Source organism: Pseudophryne corroboree, chromosome 9, assembly GCF_028390025.1.
Source record: "Pseudophryne corroboree isolate aPseCor3 chromosome 9, aPseCor3.hap2, whole genome shotgun sequence".
NCBI lineage: Eukaryota > Metazoa > Chordata > Amphibia > Anura > Myobatrachidae > Pseudophryne > Pseudophryne corroboree.
This window is the reverse complement of record NC_086452.1, coordinates 182,277,174-182,298,993: the sequence shown is the minus strand read 5'-3', so window position 1 is coordinate 182,298,993 and position 21,820 is coordinate 182,277,174. Positions and strand designations below refer to the sequence as shown.

General features: G+C 48.0%; 1 protein-coding gene across 5 annotated transcripts in view; it reads left to right on the top strand.

The window, feature by feature from the left end:
• The window catches only part of DNM3 (dynamin 3), a 952,228-nt gene that overhangs the window by 31,517 nt on the left and 898,891 nt on the right, over positions 1–21,820 (top strand). For all 5 annotated transcript variants that reach the window (XM_063939984.1, XM_063939983.1, XM_063939985.1 and 2 more), the window contains exon 2: positions 20,749–20,822. In XM_063939984.1, the coding sequence (XP_063796054.1) occupies positions 20,749–20,822 (74 nt within the window). The remainder of the gene's footprint in view (positions 1–20,748; positions 20,823–21,820) is intronic.

Genomic DNA, 21,820 nt, shown 5'->3' with positions numbered 1-21,820 from the left:
GCCTGGATGTGCAGTGCTGGGTTGGCGTGGTCGGATTCCCTGACTGAAAATATTGATACCCTAGATAGGGACAGTATATTATTGCCTATAGAGCATTTAAAAGATGCATTTCTATATATGCGTGATGCACAGCGGAATATTTGCCGACTGGCATCAAGTCTAAGTGCGTTGTCCATTTCTAACAGTAGAGGGTTATGGACACGACAGTGGTCAGGTGATGCGGATTCCAAACGGCATTTGGAAGTATTGCCTTATTAAGGGGAGGAGTTATTTGGGGTCGGTCTTTCAGACCTGGTGGCCACGGCAACAGCTGGGAAATCCACGTTTGTACCCCAGGTCGCCTCTCAACATGAGAAGACGCCGTATTATCAGGCGCAGTCTTTTCGTGGGCAAGCGGGCAAAAGGTTCCTCATTTCTGCCCCGTGACAGAGGGAGAGGAAAAAGGCTGCAGAAATCAGCCAGTTCCCAGGAACAGAAACCCTCTCCCGCCTCTGCCAAGCCCTCAGTATGACGCTGGGGCTTTACAAGCAGAATCAGGCACGGTGGGGGCCCGTCTCAATGAATTTCAGCGCGCAGTGGGCTCACTCGCAAGTAGACCCCTGGATCCTTCAGGTGATATCTCAGGGGTACAAATTGGAATTCGAGACGTCTCCCCCTCGCCGTTTCCTTAAGTCGGCTTTACCGATGTCTCTTTCTGACAGGGAGACAGTTTTGGAAGCCATTCACAAGCTGTATTCCCAGCAGGTGATAATCATAGGTACCCCTCCTGCAACAGGGAACGGGGTATTATTCCACACTGTTGTGGTACCGAAGCCGGACGGCTCGGTGAGACCGATTCTAAATCTAAAATCTTTGAACACTTACATACAGAGGTTCAAATTCAAGATTGAGTCACTCAGAGCAGTGATTGCGAACCTGGAAGAAGAGGACTACATGATGTCTCGGGACATCAAGGATGCTTACCTTCATGTCCAAATTTACCCTTCTCACCAAGGGTACCTCAGGTTTATGGTACAGAACTGTCACTATCAGTTTCAGACGCTGCCGTATGGATGGTCCACGGCACGCCGGGTCTTTACCAAGGTAATGGCCGAAATGATACTCCTTCGAAGGAAGGGAATTTTAGTTATCCCTTACTTGGACGATTCCCTGGTAAGGGTAAGATCCAGGGAACAGTTGGAGGTCGGTGTAGCACTATCTCAGGTAGTGTTGCGGCAGCACGATTGAATTCTCAATATTCCAAAATCGCAGCTGATTCCGACGACTCGTCTTCTGTTCTTAGGGATGATCCTGGACACAGTTCAGAAAAAGGTGTTTCTCCCGGAGGAGAAAGTCAGGGAGTTATCCGAGCTAGTCGGGAACCTCCTATAACCGAGCCAAGTCTCAGTACATCAATGAGATGGTTCTGGGAAAAATGGTGGCTTCCTATGAAGCAATCCCATGCGGCAGATTCCACGCAAGAACTTTCCAGTGGGACCTGCTGGACAAATGGTCCGGGTCGCATCTTCAGATGCATCAGCGGATAACCCTGTCACCAAGCACAAGGGTGTCTCTCCTGTGGTGGTTGCAGAGTGCTCATCTTCTAGAGGGCCGCACATTCAGGACTGGGTCCTGGTGACCACGGATGCCAGCCTGCGAGGCTGGGGAGCAGTCACACAGGGAAGGAATTTCCAGAGCTTATGGTCAAGCCTGGAGACATCACTTCACATAAATATCCTGAAGCTAAGGGCCATTTACAATGCTCTAAGCTCAGCAAGACCTCTGCTTCAAGGTCACCCGGAGTTGATCCATTCGGACAACATCACGGCAGTCACCCACATAAACAGACAGGGTGACACAAGAAGCAGAAGGGCAATGGCAGAAGCTGCAAGGATTCTTCGCTGGGCGGAAAATCATGTGATAGCACTGTCAGCAGTATTCATTCCGGGAGTGGACGACCTCCACCCGGGAGAGTGGGGACTTCACCCAGAAGTCTTCCACATGTTTATAAAACTCGACAAGTATTGCGCCAGGTCAAGGGACCCTCAGGCAATAGCTGTAGACGCTCTGCAGTGATCGCAAAAACGCGCTATAGCGCGTATTTTACCCCATAATGAGGATCGGGGACTCGATTTTACAAAATGAGTGCGTCCCTGGGGACGCGCTCCGTTGTAGGTAGTCCTGTACTCCTTTGATCTCTCTGCCGGGTCCCGCTGCCAATCTTGTGGCTTCTTTGAAGTCACGGCCAATCGCAATAGTCTCCCTCTCAAACCCCTCCAATAGCCGGGCTTCCGGGAGGACTGTTAGACGGGGAGGAGGAGCTGTTGGTGCCTTTCACTCCCGTATGCAGCTGCGGCACCCGGCGTACTCAGAAGGCGGGACGAACTGCGGCGTTAACAGGCTTTCTCGGCGCTGCTATTCACTTCTCCCCCTCACCGCCGCGGCCACTCAGGATGCGGGGGCATACGCCGGTGAATTCCAAGGCTAGACGCGACATCCGCAATGCTGAGTCCTGAGTGGCCGCGGTGGTGAGGGGTATAAGTGAATAGCAGCACCGGGATGGGGAGGAGACATGTGGCCGCCGAGAAAGCCTGTTAACTGCGGCCAGGTAATTAAGATGAAGAGTTTGACATGCAAGTTCATTTGTTTATCAGCGCAACGTACTGCGGCCCTTATTATTCTGTGCTTCATATGCTCATCATTACACATGCATATTGTGCAAACGCTGAGAAACTGTAACACCACCAGGCTCAGTGTTAGACCCATCTAACCAGACCGCTAACCTATAGCGTCCCAGCTGCAGCAGCCTGCTCTCCATGCTGGAACTTGTAGTTCAACAACCAGACACCTACAGCACACCTCTCAACTTTTTATGAGGTAAAACTGGGACAATAGCATGCAGGCAAGCAAATAGCGCCCCTGACCACTGCACCATTACATTCCCTAAAAGCGCCCTGTACCCAATTCACCATCACCCTCCTCTCTCTGCCTACATTAAGCACTTTTGGGAGGTATGCTGCAGGTGGTTCATCTCTGATCTATACCATACACAGCTGGGGTGACACGAATAACAGAAGGCGGCATCATGGAGACGTAGCTTTTACACAGAGGGGGCAGCCATTTTGTGAGGGTCAACCTACAAATCAGGAAAAAGCAGTGCCTCAGATATCAGACATCGCACCAGCAGTAGTTGTACTGGAATACCAGTCGCCAATATCCCTTTATTATTGCCAACACCACTACCTTACAATACCTGAAACCTCTACCGGCTATAATGGTTATTCTGCAATTTTATGTCTCAAGTGTCCCAACACCTCTTAGATTGTAAGCTCATTTGAGTAGGGCCATGAACCAGAACAACTGACTGAGGTTTCACCAACAAAGCAGCGATGGGGAGGAGACAGGTGGCCGCCGAGAAAGCCTGTTAACGCCGCAGTTCGGTCCGCCTTCTGAGTATGCCGGGTGCCGCAGCTGCATACGGGAGTGAAAGGCACCAACAGCTCCTCCTCCCAGTCTAACAGTCCTCCCGGAAGCCCGGCTATTGGAGGGGTTTGAGAGGGATGGCAACAGCTAACGATTACAACACTGGGGGTGAGGGCAGTGCCCAGCATACACCAACACAAATGCACACATTGACCAGCATAGTTACCCCACCCCCATATACCCACACCCTCCATACACCCTCCAAGTGCCATCACATGCACCCCACCAACCACACAGTGCCCATCATACACACACCCAATATCCACACATTGCCCATTACACACTCACACAGTGCCAATCATACGCACTCCCCACAACGTGTTCACAGTGCCCATTATACACACACCCATCTGACACCCCCTCCACTGACACCCGTGATCACTGTGTCTGGGGACAACAACTGGGGCTCCGAGATGGTGGCTACAATGTGTCTAAGTGGTCACCTGGCGCAATGTGTGTAACGTGCTCTACCTGGCGCAATGTGTATAACGTGCTGTACCTGGCGCAATGTGTATAACGTGCTCTGCCTGGCGCAATGTGTGTAACGTGCTCTGCCTGGCGCAGTGTGTGTAACGTGCTCTGTCTGTCGCATTGTGTGTAACGTGCTCTGCCTGCTGCAATGTGTGTAACGTGCTCTACCGGGCGCATTATGTGTAATGTGCTCTACATGGTGCATTGTGTGTAACGTGCTCTACCTGGTGCAATGTGTGTAACGTGCTCTACCTGCTGCAATGTGTATAACGTGCTCTACCTGCTGCATTGTGTATAACGTGCTCTACCGGGCGCATTATGTGTAATGTGCTCTACATGGTGCATTGTGTGTAACGTGCTCTACCGGGCGCATTTTGTATAACGTGCTCTACCTTGTGCAATGTTTATATTTGCTTTACCTGGTGCAATGTATATAACGTGCTCTACCGGGCGCATTGTGTATAACGAGCTCTACTGGGCGCAATGTCTATATTAATGCGCTCTAACTGGCGCAATGTGTATAAAGTGCTCTACCTGGCGTAATGTGTATAACGTGCTCTACCTGGCGCAATGTGTATAAAGTGCTCTACCTGGTGCAATGTGTATAACGTGTTCCACCTGGCGCAATGTGTATAATGTGCTCTACTTGGAGCAAAGTGTATAGCGAGCTGTACCTGGAGCAAAGTGTATAACGTGCTGTAACCTGGTGCAATATGTATAATGTGCTCTACCTGGTGCAATATGTATAACGTGCTCTACATGGCGCAGTGTGCATAGGAGGTTCTACTTGGTGCAATCTGTATAAGCGCACTACTGTGTGGTGTAATGTGAATTGGCACTATTATGTGGCCACGCCCCTTCCCCATGAAGCCACGCCACCTCAAATTTTGAGTCGCGCCTCCGGCGCGCACTGCCTATACTTTGCGGTCTAGTGAGGTGGAACACCAATTCACTTTTTGCCTAAGGGCACCAAAATGTCTAGTTACAGCTCTGGTGCAGGGTGTCCTGCATGCTACACAGCCCAGCAGCACTATCACCCCATCCCCCCACCTTGCAATAGTTTTGTAGTGTCCTAACAAGATTAAGATTAATAAGAACCTTCATTCCGATGGGACCCAGAAAAAGACCGGTAGGACCCCAATTTTTAAAAGTGAGGGGTCCCTGGGACCCACTTTTTTTTTGGATCAGCGCGATCACTGGCTCTGGTAACACAGTGGGTGTACCAGTCAGTGTATGTGTTCCCTCCTCTGCCTCTCATAACCAAGGTACTGAGAATTATAAGATTAAAGGAGTAAGCACTATATTCGTGGCTCCGGATTGGCCAAGAAGGACTTGGTAACCGGAACTTCAAGAGATGCTCACGGAGGATCCGTGGCCTCTACCTCTAAGAAGGGACCTGCTCCAGCAAGGACCCTGTCTGTTCCAAGACTTACCGCGGCTGCGTTTAACGGCAGGGCGGTTGAACGCCGGATCCTGAAGGAAAAAGGCATTCCGGATGAAGTCATCCCTATCCTGATCAAAGCCAGGAAAGATATAACCGCAAAACATTATCACCGCATTTGGCGAAAATATGTTGCGTGGTGCGAGGCCAGTAAGGCCCCGACGGAGGAATTTTCAACTAGGTCGATTCCTACATTTCCTGCAAACAGGAGTGTCTATGGGCCTAAAATGGAGGTCCATTAAGGTTCAAATTTCGGCCCTGTCAATTTTCTTCCAAAAAGAACTAGCTTCAGTCCCTGAAGTTCAGACGTTTGTGAAAGCGGTACTGTATATACAGCCTCCTTTTGTGCCTCCAGTGGCACCTTGGGATCTAAATGTAGTTTTTGGGTTCCAAAAGTCACATTGGTTTGAACCACTTAAATATGTGGAGTTAAAATATCTCACATGGAAAGTGGTCATGCTGTTGGCCCTGGCCTGGGCCAGGTGCGTGTCAGAATTGGCGGCTTTTATCCTGTAAAAGCCCTCATCTGATTTTCCATTCGGACAGGGCGGAATTGAGAACTTGTCCTCAGTTTCTCCCTAAGGTGGTTTTCAGCGTTTCACCTGAATCAACCTATTGTGGTGCCTGCGGCTACTAGGGACTTGGAGGACTCCAAGTTGCTGGACGTTGTCAGAGCCCTGGAAATATAGGTTTCCAGGACGGCTGGAGTCAGAAAATCTGACTCGTTGTTTATTCTGTATGCACCCAACAAGCTGGGTGCTCCTGCTTCTAAGCAGACTATTGCTCGTTGGATTTGTAGTACAATTCAGCTTGCACATTCTGTGGCAGGCCTGCCACAGCCAAAATCTGTAAAAGCCCATTCCACAAGGAAGGTGGGCTCATCTTGGGCGGCTGCCCGAGGGGTCTCGGCTTTACAACTTTGCCGAGCAGCTACTTGGTCAGGAGCAAATACGTTTGTAAAATTCTACAAATTTGATACCCTGGCTGAGGAGGACCTGGAGTTCTCTCATTTGGTGCTGCAGAGTCATCCGCACTCTCCCGCCCGTTTGGGAGCTTTGGTATAATCCCCATGGTCCTTACGGAGTCCCCAGCATCCACTTAGGACGTTAGAGAAAATAAGAATTTACTTACCGATAATTCTATTTCTCGTAGTCCGTAGTGGATGCTGGGCGCCCATCCCAAGTGCGGATTGTCTGCAATACTGGTACATAGTTATTGTTACCAAAAAATCGGGTTATTATTGTTGTGAGCCATCTTTTCAGAGGCTCCTCTGTTATCATGCTGTTAACTGGGTTCAGATCACAGGTTGTACGGTATGATTGGTGTGGCTGGTATGAGTCTTACCCGGGATTCAAAATCCTTCCTTATTGTGTACGCTCGTCCGGGCACAGTATCCTAACTGAGGCTTGGAGGAGGGTCATAGGGGGAGGAGCCAGTGCACACCAGGTAGTCCTAAAGCTTTTACTTTTGTGCCCAGTCTCCTGCGGAGCCGCTATTCCCCATGGTCCTTACGGAGTCCCCAGCATCCACTACGGACTACGAGAAATAGAATTATCGGTAAGTAAATTCTTATTTTTTTTATCTATTTTTTTAATTTTATTTATTTATTATTTTTATTTTATTTTTTTCATTATTATTTTATTTTTTTGGGAGGGGGTGGGCGCTAAATTACTGCCTTGCCCCGGGAGCCGTAAATCCTAGTTTCGGCCCTGGCAAGTGAGCAGGCTACCGGGGTCGATGCCTCTGTGGATTTTCTGTCTCGTCTAAGTAACCAGATGGCCACGCAGGCACAGATTGTACAGTTCATGCAGAATATGTCCACTCGTTTGGATTCTTTTCACGCAGCCATTTCCACATCTCGGACTCCGGTTCCAGCTTCCAATCCGCCAGCACCTAATCCTCTAGTGTCGATTCCTGTTCCTCGTTTACAACTAACGAGTTCAGGATTTTGCCTGTGCTGCCCCCCTTCAGTGGAACGCGCTCCCCCGCTCCATTAGACTCTCCCCAACCTTGCAAAGCTTCAAGCGGGTACTGAAAACCCACCTATTTATCAAAGCGTACCCCTCCAATGCATAACCTAGTCCTTAGGCTGCTCCTCCATCCCCCTGCCCCATGCCTTGTACATCTCTGCTTTGCTTGCATACTGCTATCAGGCTTACTCCTGCTTGCTTGCACCTCATGTCATCTGTCTGTCACCCCTCCCCACTAGATTGTTAGCTCTTCAGAGCAGGGCCCTCTTTCTTCTTGTTGTCTAAGCCCCCTTCTCGACACATTTAACTCAGCGACCATCTTTACCTGTTTTCTCTCCTTCTGGTAAAGGCTCCTCTCTATCTATGGCCGCCAGCCCCAAGTAGTACAATGATTACTCCCTCGCTACTTACATCTAAGCTGTATTATGTTTTGAGAATTGTGGTGCTCTTTGTTACCTACACTCCATTTTTGTTATTTATTTACTGTTATGCTAAGTTTTGTCTCACTGTACTGTCCTCTGTATGGCGCTGCGAAACACTTGTGGCGCCCTAATAAATAAAATGTAATAATAATACTGCCACCCAGTAAATTTGACTGTAGTCCAAAGCAATGCCGAGGGTTCCTCAATCAATGCGAGATCCAGTTTGAGCTTCAGTCCGCTAACTTTCCGTCTGATCGGACCAAAATCGCATGCATCATTTCACTTCTGACCGGACCAGCTCTGGATTGAGCTTCACCCTTATGGGAGAGAACTGATCCCATACTCTCGAATTACCCGGAATTCGTGGCAACTTTTTGTAAAATCTTTGACGAGCCAGGCTGGACCACCTCTGCCTCTTTGGAGATTCTGCGTCTGCGTCATGGAACCCGTTCCGTCGCCCAGTACGTGGTCCAATTCCGTACTCTGTCTTCCGAAGTGGCCTGGAATGAAGAGGCTCTCATTGCCGCCTTTTGGAACGGTCTCTCTGACAAAATTAAAGATGACCTGGTCACTCAGGATGTGCCAGTTAAGCTTGATCAGATTATTTCTTTATGTAACAAGATTGATCTGAGATACAAGGAGCGCTGTCTTAAGAGAAGAAGGTTAGAGCGACCAAAACCTTGGGCCTGTCCCACTCCTAGACCATCCTCACCGTCTACTGAAGAACCCATGCAGGTCAACCGCTCTCGTCTCACCAATGAGGAACGTCAAAGACTCAGACAGGGCAACCTCTGCATGTATTGTGGGGCGGCCGACCACTTCGTTAAGTCTTGTATTCAACGACTGGGAAACTCCCGCTCCTAGCTTACGCAGGAGAGGTTAAGCTAGGAGCATTCCCCAACCAATTTACCAGGAAGGAATCACTGTTGGCTGTATGTCTGGAACTTCCCTCTACCTCCCTTCATGTTCCAGCAGTTTTGGATTCTGGAGCTGCAGAAAGTTTCATTACTTCTGCCTTAGTCCGACAGTCTGAAATACCAACCATTCGTTTGGAGCGAGCTATCTCTATCACCGCGGTTGACGGAAGTTATATTCCTGAAGGGATCATCACCCACCGTATAGTTCCTCTGAAGATGAAAGTTGGTATTCTCCATTCTGAAGTTATCTCTTTACTGGTAATTCCCGAAGCCTCTCAAAAAAATAATCCTAGGATTCCTGTGGTTACAGGAGCACAACCCCTGCTTGGATTGGCAAACTATGGATGTACTCGCTTGGGGGGAGTCGTGTTCTCAAAGCTGCTTATCCACCGTCAAGCCACTCCTTACCCTACACTCCACTGATCTCCCAGAGGCCTATCAGCCCTTTCTGGGCGTCTTCAGTAAGCAATGGGCGGATACCTTGCCTCCCCACCGTTGGGACTGCCCTATCGATTTTACTGGCCAAACGTACCCTTTATCTCTCCCGGAAACCCAAGCGATTTCTGAGTGTATACAGGAGAATTTGGCCAAAGGGTTCCTTCGCCCTTCCTCTTCTCCAGCCAGGGCAGGGTTTTTTTTTTAGTTAAGAAGAAGAACGGGGGCCTACGGCCTTGCATCGACTACCGGGGCCTCAACGAAGTTACAGTTAAGAACAGATACCCCTTGCCCTTGATTCCCAAACTATTTGACTGAGTAAAGGGGGCTACCATTGTCACCAAATTGGACCTACATGGAGCCTATAACCTTATACGCATTTGCACAGGAGATGAGTGGAAGACTGCGTTCAATACTCGCGACGGGCATTACGAATATCTGGTGATGCCCTTTGGCTTATGCAATGCTCCAGCAGTCTTCCAGAGTTATGTCAACGAATTATTCCGAGATCTCCTCTATAAGTGCCTGGTTGTTTATCTGGACGATATTCTAATATTTTCCAAAGATCTGAAAGTCCATCGGGAACAGGTCAGAAGTCTTGAGACGTCTAAGGGAAAATCAACTCTTTTGTAAACTGGAGAAGTGCACGTTTGAGGTTCCCTCCATCCCTTTCTTAGGTTACATAATTTCCGGGAGGGAATTACAGATGGATCCTGCCAAAGTCCAAGCAATCAGAGATTGGACCCTTCCTACCACTCTGAAGGGAATCCAGCGTTTTTTAGGCTCCGCCAATTACAATAGGAAGTTTATTAAAGATTATTCCTCCATCATTGCCCCGATTTACAGCACTAACAAGAAAAGGGTCAAATTCTGCAGTTTGGCCACCTGAGGTACTAAAAGCCTTTTAGTTTCTAAAAGAGGCCTTCATGTCTGCTCCTATCCTTCGGCAACCTGATCTCAGTCGTCCTTTTCAGGTGGAGGTGGATGCTTCTTCAGTAGGAGTGGGGGCCATCTTATCCCAGTACTTTGAGGATCAGAAAGCTCCTCCTTGTGCTTATTTTTCTCAAAAATTCTCTCCGGCAGAACAAAACAACGCCATTGGAGAACAAGAATTGCTTTCCATAAAACTTGTTTTTGAAGAGTGGAGGTACTTGCTGGAAGGAGCTCAGCACCCAATCTCCGTAACCACGGATCACAAAAATCTTTTATATCTTCAGACCACGCGATGTTTAAACCCACGGCAAGCCAGGTGGGCACTGTTCTTCTCCCGTTTTTCTTTCAAGCTCCGTTATCGTCCAGGGTCTCTTAATCGGAAAGCAGATGCGCTCTCTCGTTCATTGAGTTCAGAGGAGTCCACAGATCTTCCGGACAGACAATTCATCCTAGATCCTGCCTCCTTTGCTGCAACTCTTACTACTTTGCTTCCTCCACCAGGAAAAACCTTTGTTGCACCAGAACTCTGAAAAAGACTGCTCACGTGGGCTCATACCTGTATGGGACACGCAGGTAGCCTCAAGACTCTTAAGTTCATCCAACGCTCATATTGCTGGCCTCATCTGAAGACTGATGTTTTGGAATTCATAGCTGCCTGCCCAAAGTGCGCCCAACATAAAAGTCCAAGAGGATCACCATCGGGTCTTCTTCATCCGCTATCGGTTCCACAAAAACCCTGGACACACATCTCCATGGATTTTATAACTGACCTACCTGTCTCCAGAGGACGAAACACCATTTGGGTCATTGTGGACCGATTTTCCAAAATGGCGCACTTTTTCCCACTCGCAGGTCTTCCAACCGCTCCACAACTATCAAGATTGTTCATATCAGACATCTTCCAGTTACATGGACTTCCACAAGAGAGAGTTTCTGATCGAGGGCCTCAATTTGTGGCTAAATTCTGGAGAGCACTGAGTTCAGCTCTTGAAATGGACTTAAGTTTCTCCTCTGCATACCATCCCCAAACGGATGGCCAGACAGAGAGTTAACCAAGACTTAGAGACTTTCCTACGACTCTTCATGTCTTCTTCTCAGGACGATTGGCTGGACTATCTTCCATTTGCTGAATTTGCTCACAATAATCTACCATTCCGCTACCCATTCCACACCCTTTTATGTGAATTATGGACTTCATCCACGTGTTCCTGCTTTCCATCTCTCCCAGCTCTCGAAGTACCTGCTGCAGAGTTAGCCCTTCAGCAATTCACTAAGATGTGGAAACCAGTTCATGAGGCTCTGCTTAAAACATCCAATAAATACAATTTTTTTTTAGATCGGACTTTCCCTAGTCTCAAAGTGGGTGATCAAGTCTGGATTTCTACTCGAAACTTAAGACTCAAGGTCCCTTCCAAGAAATTTGCCCCCAAATTCATTGGACCATATCCTATTGAAAAAGTATTGAATCCAGTAGCATACAAAGTGACGTTGCCTCCGTACTTGAAGATCCCAAATGCATTTCACATCTCCTTATTGAAGCCTCTCATACTTAACCGTTTTCAGGCTGCGCTCCCTAGACCTCCCAAGGTGCAAGCTGCTCAAGGAGAAGAATTTGAAGTTCATAGGATCATTGACTGTCGTAAAAGATATGGTCGTCTCCAATATCTTATTGATTGGAAGGGATATGGACCGGAGGAAAGGTCCTGGGTTTCTGAAGAGGACGTCCACGCTCCAAGATTAGTCCGGGCCTTTCATACCAAGAATCCAATGAAAGCACAAGGCTGTTCAGTGCCCACCCTAAAAGGGGGGAGGGACTGTCAGGCTCTGGAGCCTTACCTCCGGCGGGTGCTCCAGCGGGTTACCATCCCGCTTGTTGGCCCGGCTGCGGCGGCAGTGAGCTGCTGCCGGCAGGCCCTCCTGGACGGATGTGCGGCTGCCAAGGTCCGAGGGTCTGGAGAGCCGTGTTCTTCAGCCTCGTCTTTAAATCACAAACCACAGTCTTCATTTCTTCAAAGTCCAAGTACTTCAGCCTCGTCTTTTAATCATAAAACACATTCTTCAGTTCCTCTTTACCTGAGTTCTTTAGCTTCACTCTTCAAGTCATTTAACCATAGACTCTAATGCTTCCAGTTTCTTCTATTTCTCCAGTGTTCGTGTACAGCCTGATTATTCATTAAAACTACAGTTATCTTTCTATCAAGTCCTCATTTTCTTTACGCCCTCCGGCCAATGTTAACACTTAGTTTGGCTTCCACTCCATGAGGAGGAATTACATTCAGCCACCTCGTTTACTCTCCTCACAGGTAGCTGTCCCTTCAGCCAAAACTCGGTTGTAGGAACTCCAACTTACGCCGAGCGTGACAATAATGTGTTTATAGAGTGGCGAGGATCTAATGTTTCTCTGACGTCCTAAGTGGATGCTGGGACTCCGTAAGGACCATGGGGAATAGCGGCTCCGCAGGAGACTGGGCACAACTATAAAGAAAGCTTTAGGTCTAACTGGTGTGCACTGGCTCCTCCCACTATGACCCTCCTCCAGACTTCAGTTAGAATCTTGTGCCCGGCTGAGCTGGATGCACACTGAGCTCCTGAAAGAAAGTATATTTTAGGTTTTTTATTTTACAGTGAGATCTGCTGGCAACAGACTCACTGCAGCGAGGGACTAAGGGGAGAAGAAGCGAACCTACCTAACTGGTGGTAGCTTGGGCTTCTTAGGCTACTGGACACCATTAGCTCCAGAGGGATCGAACACAGGACCCGACCTCGATCGTTCGGTCCCGGAGCCGCGCCGCCGGCCCCCTTACAGAGCCAGAAGCAAGAAGTGTTCCGGAAAATCGGCGGCAGAAGACTTCTGTCTTCAACAAGATAGCGCACAGCACTGCAGCTGTGCGCCATTGCTCCTCATGCACACCTCACACTCCGGTCACTGATGGGTGCAGGGCGCTGGGGGGGGGGGGGGGGCGTCCTGAGGGCAATATAATACACCTTGGCTGGCAAATCTACACCATATATAGTCAGGAAGGCTATATAGGTGTAAAAATACCCCTGCCAGAATTCCAGAAAAAGCGGGAGAAGTCCGCCGGAAAAGGGGCGGGGCTATCTCCCTCAGCACACTGGCGCCATTTTTCCCTCACAGCTCCGCTGGAAGGACGCTCCCTGGCTCTCCCCTGCAGTGTCAAGCTACATAAGGGTAAAAAAGAGAGGGGGGGGGCACTAAATTTAGGCGCAGTATATATAATATAAGCAGCTATAAGGGAAAAAACACTCATTTATAGTGGGATCCCTGTGTTATATAGCGCTCTGGTGTGTGCTGGCATACTCTCTCTCTGTCTCCCCAAAGGGCTTTGTGGGGTCCTGTCCTCTGTCAGAGCATTCCCTGTGTGTATGCGGTGTGTCGGTACGGCTGTGTCGACATGTTTGATGAGGAGGCTTATGTGGAGGTGGAGCAGATGCCGATAAAAGTGATGTCACCCCCTGCGGGGTCGACACCTGCGTGGATGGTTCTGTGGAAGGAATTACGCGACAGTGTCGACTCCTTGCATAAAAGGTTTGACGACATACCAAATATGGGACAGCCGGCTTCTCAGCCCGTGCCTGCCCAGGCGTCTCAAAAGCCATCAGGGGCTCTAAAACGCCCGCTACCTCAGATGGCAGACACAGATGTCGACACGGATACTGACTCCAGTGTCGACGACGATGAGACTAATGTATCTTCCAATAGGGCCACACGTTATATGATTGAGGCAATGAAAAATGTGTTGCATATTTTTGATAATACCCTTTTTTTGTGGTACCCGGGGTAACATGTTTGGAGAGAAAAAACTACCAGTTGTTTTTCCTCCATCTGAGGAATTAAATGAAGTGTTTGAAGAAGCGTGGGCTTCCCCCGATAAGAAACTGGTAATTTCTAAGAGGTTACTAATGGCGTACCCTTTCCCGCCAGAGGATAGGTCACGTTGGGAAACATCCCCTAGGGTGGATAAAGCGCTCACACGCTTGTCAAAGAAGGTGGCACTACCGTCTCCGGATACGGCCGCCCTGAAGGAATCTGCTGATAGAAAGCAGGAGGCTATCCTGAAGTCTATATATACACACACAGGTGTTATACTGAGACCAGCTATTGCTTCAGCATGGATGTGCAGTGCTGCAGCTGCGTGGTCAGATTCCCTGTCGGAAAATATTGATACCCTAGACAGGGACACTATATTGCTAACCGTAGAGCATATTAAAGACGCACTCTTATACATGAGGGATGCACAGAGGGATATTTGCCGGCTGGCATCTAAAATAAGTGCAATGTCCATTTCTGCCAGGAGAGGGTTATGGACTCGGCAGTGGACAGGAGATGCAGATTCTAAAAGGCACATGGAAGTTTTGCCTTATAAGGGTGAGGAGTTGTTCGGGGATGGTCTCTCGGACCTCGTTTCCACAGCAACAGCTGGGAAGTCTACATTTTTACCCCATGTTCCCTCCCAGCCAAAGAAAGCACCGTATTATCAGGTACAGTTCTTTCGGCCCAATAAGGGCAAGCGGGTTAAAGGCGCGTCCTTTCTGCCCAGAGGCAGAGGTAGAGGGAAAAAGCTGCAGCATACAGCCAGTTCCCAGGAGCAAAAGTCCTCCCCCGCTTCCTCTAAGTCCACAGCATGACGCTGGGGCTCCACAGGCGGAGCCAGGTACGGTGGGGGCCCGTCTCAAAAATTTCAGCGATCAGTGGGCTCGCTCACGGGTGGATCCCTGGATCTTTCAAGTAGTATCTCAGGGGTACAAGCTGGAATTCGAGACGTCTCCCCCCCACCGTTTCCTCAAATCTGCCTTGCCAACAACTCCCTCAGGCAGGGAGGCAGTGTTAGAGGCAATTCACAAGCTGTATTCCCAGCAGGTGATAGTAAAGGTGCCCCTACTTCAACAAGGACGGGGTTACTATTCCACAATGTTTGTGGTACCGAAACCGGACGGTTCGGTGAGACCCATTTTAAATTTGAAATCCTTGAACACGTATATAAAAAAATTCAAGTTCAAGATGGAATCGCTCAGGGCGGTTATTGCAAGCCTGGACGAGGGGGATTACATGGTATCACTGGACATCAAGGATGCTTACCTGCATGTCCCCATTTACCATCCTCACCAGGAGTACCTCAGATTTGTGGTACAGGATTGTCATTACCAATTCCAGACGTTGCCGTTTGGTCTGTCCACGGCACCGAGAGTATTTACCAAGGTAATGGCCGAAATGATGATACTCCTTCGAAAAAAGGGAGTTTTAATTATCCCGTACTTGGACGATCTCCTGATAAAGGCGAGGTCCAGGGAGCAGTTGTTGGTTGGGGTAGCACTATCTCGGGAGGTGCTACAACAGCACGGCTGGATTCTAAATATTCCAAAGTCACAGCTGGTCCCTACGACACGTCTACTGTTCCTGGGGATGGTTCTGGACACAGAACAGAAAAAAGTGTTTCTCCCGGAGGAGAAGGCCAAGGAGCTGTCATCTCTAGTCAGAGGCCTCCTAAAACCAAAACAGGTGTCGGTGCATCACTGCACGCGGATCCTGGGAAAGATGGTAGCTTCCTACGAAGCAATTCCATTCGGCAGGTTCCATGCAAGAACCTTTCAGTGGGACCTGTTGGACAAGTGGTCCGGATCGCATCTTCAGATGCATCGGCTGATAACCCTGTCTCCAAGGACCAGGGTGTCTCTGCTGTGGTGGCTGCAGAGTGCTCATCTTCAAGAGGGCCGCAGATTCGGCATACAGGACTGGGTCCTGGTGACCACGGATGCCAGCCTTCGAGGCTGGGGGGCAGTCACACAGGGAAGAAACTTCCAAGGACTATGGTCAAGTCAGGAGACTTCCCTACACATAAATATTCTGGAGCTGAGGGCCATTTACAATGCCCTAAGTCAGGCAAAACCTCTGCTTCAAAACCAGCCAGTACTGATCCAGTCAGACAACATCACGGCGGTCGCCCATGTAAACCGACAGGGCGGCACGAGAAGCAGGACGGCGATGGCAGAAGCCACAAGGATTCTCCGATGGGCGGAAAATCACGTGTTAGCACTGTCAGCAGTGTTCATTCCGGGAGTGGACAACTGGGAAGCAGACTTCCTCAGCAGGCACGACCTCCACCCGGGAGAGTGGGGACTTCATCCAGAAGTCTTCCAACTGATTGTAAACCGTTGGGAAAGGCCACAGGTGGACATGATGGCGTCCCGCCTAAACAAAAAGCTAGAAAGATATTGCGCCAGGTCAAGAGACGCAGGCGATAGCTGTGGACGCTCTAGTGACACCGTGGGTTTATGTGTTCCCTCCTCTTCCTCTCATACCAAAGGTACTGAGGATAATAAGGAGAAGAGGAGTAAGAACTATACTCATTGTTCCGCATTGGCCAAGAAGAGCTTGGTACCCGGAACTTCAAGAAATGATGTCAGAGGACCCATGGCCTCTGCCGCTCAGACAGGACCTGCTGCAGCAGGGGCCCTGTCTGTTCCAAGACTTACCGTGGCTGCGTTTGACGGCATGGCGGTTGAACACCGGATCCTGAAGGAAAAGGGCATTCCGGAGGAAGTCATTCCTACGCTGATTAAAGCTAGGAAAGAAGTAACCGCAAACCATTATCACCGCATATGGCGAAAATATGTTGCGTGGTGTGAGGCCAGGAAGGCCCCAACGGAGGAATTTCAGCTGGGCCGTTTCCTGCACTTCCTACAGTCAAGGGTGACTATGGGCCTAAAATTGGGTTCCATTAAGGTCCAGATTTCGGCTCTATCGATTTTCTTCCAGAGAGAACTGGCTTCACTACCTGAAGTTCAGACTTTTGTTAAGGGAGTGCTGCATATTCAGCCCTCCAGTGGCACCTTGGGATCTCAACGTGGTGTTGGATTTCCTAAAGTCACATTGGTTTGAGCCACTTAAAACCGTGGAATTGAAATATCTCACGTGGAAAGTGGTCATGTTGTTGGCCTTGGCTTCGGCCAGGCGTGTATCAGAATTGGCGGCTTTGTCATGTAAAAGCCCTTATCTGATTTTCCATATGGATAGGGCAGAATTGAGGACTCGTCCCCAGTTTCTTCCTAAAGTGGTATCAGCTTTTCATCTGAACCAACCTATCGTGGTGCCTGCGGCTACTACAGACTTTGAGGCTTCCAAGTTGTTGGACGTAGTCAGGGCCCTGAAAATCTATTTTTCCAGGACAGCTGGAGTCAGAAAGACTGACTCTCTATTTATCCTGTATGCGCCCAACAAGTTGGGTGCACCTGCTTCAAAGCAGACTATTGCTCGCTGGATCTGTAGTACGATTCAGCTTGCACATTCTGCGGCTGGACTGCCGCATCCTAAATCAGTGAAAGCCCATTCCACGAGGAAGGTGGGCTCTTCTTGGGCGGCTGCCCGAGGGGTCTCGGCTTTACAACTTTGCCGAGCAGCTACTTGGTCGGGGTCAAACACATTTGCTAAATTCTACAAGTTTGACACCCTGGCTGAGGAGGACCTAGAGTTTGCCCATTCGGTGCTGCAGAGTTATCCGCACTCTCCCGCCCGTTTGGGAGCTTTGGTATAATCCCCATGGTCCTTACGGAGTCCCAGCATCCACTTAGGACGTCAGAGAAAATAAGAATTTACTCACCGGTAATTCTATTTCTCGTAGTCCGTAGTGGATGCTGGGCGCCCATCCCAAGTGCGGATTGTCTGCAATACTTGTATATAGTTATTGTTTAACTAAAGGGCTATTGTTGAGCCATCTGTTGAGAGGCTCAGTTGTTGTCATACTGTTAACTGGGTATTGTATCACGAGTTATACTGTGTGATTGGTGTGGCTGGTATGAGTCTTACCCGGGATTCTAAATCCTTCCTTATTGTGTCAGCTCTTCCGGGCACAGTATCCTAACTGAAGTCTGGAGGAGGGTCATAGTGGGAGTAGCCAGTGCACACCAGTTAGACCTAAAGCTTTCTTTATAGTTGTGCCCACTCTCCTGCGGAGCCGCTATTCCCCATGGTCCTTACGGAGTCCCAGCATCCACTACGGACTACGAGAAATAGAATTACCGGTGAGTAAATTCTTATTTTTTTGCCTACTTACTTTTAGGGCCCATATACACTAGAAGATTTTGAGCTCAAAGCAGCTCACTTTTAGCGGTTTGAACTACTTTGAGCTCAAAATCTACTGGTGTGTATGGGCGAGCAATGAGCGCTGATGCGCTCCCGCATCATCGCCAGCGAGGTGGGCAATCGTGTTTTGCACACTTCGCTCCTTGTTCATCCATCATCGCTCAGTGTGTATGGCACCGATCGATGATGGATGAACTGTCCTCGGCACTCCGGCCCCGCCTCACTCCCTTCCCCGCTCCCTCCCCAAGCCCCAACTCACTGAGCAGCAGTGACAGGTATCCACTGTCACCAATATTTCTGCCTGTCCACCAGTAATATATACATTGCTGGCAGAGGCCAGCAATGTATATTATTGCCACCACTGCCTACCAATGTTTATGTATAATATATACATGCAATTTATATACAAGTCCCCATTTATACATATTACGGCAGCAGAGTCCCCCTTTTTAAAATGGCCCATGCTCCCACCCTTGGAATCCAAACCCAGCCCATTATGTAAATAACCTTTCTAATGAAAGATTTTCAGCAAAGTCTTTTGCCTCCTGAAAATAGCTCCAGGTCAGGTGATCAGACCCTGTCATGTCAGTACTCCAGGTTAGGCTCTGATGTGGAGTGAGGCCTAGCAGGCCAGAAAAACACTGAAGCCTAAACTCCTAAAATAAACAGAGGATGCTGGCTTTTATGCTCAAACAGAGAGCTGAGCACAGTGGAGAATGTATCTGGTGGCCACTGGAGTCAGAGAGGCATATAGTAATAATGACAACAATGATTGCTGTGTAGGCACAGCATAGAGAGACTTGCTGAATTCAATGTTCGCACAGAAGGTTAATCAACACTGGTGGAGCTCATTACCTCTCAGCACTCAGGAAACTCATGGTACTGGCATGCTGTTTATCCCAGTGAGCAGAAAAGACACAGGATCCAGGACAGATGGCAGAGGTAAGTTACCAAATATGAGAAATACAGTGAAGATCGTGACAGTAGCATTTAAATAGAGTGGCACTGTGGCAGACAAATAGTAATAGTTAACAAAGTTGGGTGTAGGTTGGTGGCTGACAGACAGTAATCCACAGACAAGCAAGATCAGGAGCAAGAGAAGTCATCAAAATCCAAGGTCAGTATCGTGTTTCCTGTAAAATAAATAAAAAAACAGGTAACGCAAGTTAAACTCGCAGCAAACTATCACCAGCAAAGGTAGAACAGTCTACTCAAACTATCAGAAACCAATGGGGCTGTAAAATATAATCCAGCCCCTGTAATTCCGGACTCATAGCACCTAATGAGAGAAGAGAAGATAGGATGGACGCTCTCTGCTGTCACCCAGGCAGCCTTCTTGACACCCAGAAGAGGCCATGATGTCACCCGAGCACTAAGTCGGGGCCATTGCTAGGCAACAGTGCGGAGTGCAGTAGAGACTGATGCTATTCTAACACTTGTTTAGAAAATACACTTTGCAGATTCAGTTAATTGTACTCTCAACTCTGTCACTGAATCAAAATCCAATTTAATTTTCTGTCAGAAAGGGCAATGGGGTTAGCACACACAATTTTTTCTCTCCATATTTATGTTGTAGTATTTGTTGATTTATTATTAGGTCGTTACTAAGTGTTGACATACATGTGCCAAGGAATATACTTTAATTTCTGTATATTGAATCATTTTGTTATGGTAAGTGTAGTAATGTCATAGCCTGCAACTGTACCGATTTAGCCGGTACAGTACCGTTTTTAAAGGTCTGTACCAGCTAAAACCCCATCTACCGTTTATACTGGTTTCTGGCATTTGTACAAGTAATCGGCGCAGTCCGTCTGGATTTCTTAGAAGAGTTGCGGGGACACAGACTCCCGCAGTGCTGTAGTTACTGACAGGTGTCTCCTCCCCCCCTCACCTTATGCGGCTGTCTGGAGCGTCTGCCCTGTGTGTGCACTGAGCCGCTCTGCGGTAGTGCAGACAAAGGAGACTTCGGGAAGTGCAGAGGAGCCGGCAGTGATTTGTACACTTTACAGTTCATCTTTTAGATATCACTGGGGGTACGGTGCAAGGCAGCGCTGGCTGGTTACTGCTGTTATGTAACAGTAATTAGCCAGCACAGGCTGGTCCCCAGGCTCCAGTCATATATAGAGAGGAACTTCAAATAACACAGTAACCGGTCAGCACCAGCATAGAAATGAACTCAAAAGTGTAGAAACGCTTTAGCTGATGCCACGCCCCCTTACCAGTGGTGGCCCCGCCCCCTTCTCAGTGTTGACCCGCCCACTTACCTCAACTGTACTGATCTTTTACTGGGAAATGTTGGAGAGTATGTAATGTATCATCCCAGACTGCTGTTTTGTATGCTCAATCTCTGTTGTATGAATTGTTGCTTGTTTATTGATTTCATTTCTTTTGTAGTGGTGAGAACTATGTGATTGGCCATGCTAGGTACAATAAATGAGGTTTTGAATGCTTCCGTGTGTTGTAGGATTCTTATAACCGTACAGCTTAGTATACACTTACATGGTTATGTGTGCAGTTACATGAGCCAGATATAATATTTCTTGAGATCAAAACTACAACTCATGATAAACTGTGACCTTCATTTTATGTCAAATTTCAGGGATTTTCTTCCACGGGGATCTGGAATTGTGACAAGACGTCCACTAGTCCTACAACTTATAACTTCTAAAAAAGGTAGGAATGTTAATACATACAGTAACAAAACTTTATTAAGTGCCTTTATTTATATAAAATATATATATATATAGTGTATATGTACAGTGCATCCAGAAAGTATTCACAGCGCTTCACTTGACTTGAGGATGTAATTGCTGCCAAAGGTACATCAACAAAGTATTGAGCAAAGGCTGTGAATACTTATGTACATGTGATTTCTTAGTTTTTTATTTTCAATAAATTTGCAAAAATCTCAAAAAAACTTTTTTTTTTACGTCGTCATTATGTGGTATTGTGTGTAGAATTTTGAGGGAAAAAAATAATTTTTATTCCACTTTGGAATAAGGCTGTAACATAACAAAATGTGGAAAAAGTGAAGGGCTGTGAATATTTTCCGGATGCACTGAATGTGTGTGTGTCTGTCTGTCTGTCTATCTATCTATCTATCTATCTATCTATCTATCTATCTATCTATCTATCTATATACACACATATACACACTGATCAAAAAAATTAAGGAAACCCTAAAATAACACATCCTAGATCTGAATGAATGAAATATTCTTATTAAATACTTTGTTCTTTACATAGTTGAATGTGCTGACAACAAAATCACACAAAAATTATCAATGGAAATCAAATTTATTAACCCATGGAGGTCTGGATTTGGAGTCACACTCAAAATGAAAGTGGAAAAACACACTACAGGCTGATCCAACTTTGATGTAATGTCCTTAAAACAAGTCAAAATGAGGCTCAGTAGTGTGTGTGGCCTCCACGTGCCTGTATGACCTCCCTACAATGCCTGGGCATGCTCCTGATGAGGTGGCCGATGGTCTCCTGAGGGATCTCCTCCCAGACCTGGACTAAAGCATCCGCCAACTCCTGGAGAGTCTGTGGTGCAACGTGGCGTTGGTGGATGGAGCGAGACATGATGTCCCAGATGTGCTCAATTGGATTCAGGTCTGGGGAACGGGCGGGTCCGTCCATAGCATCAATGCCTTCGTCTTGCAGGA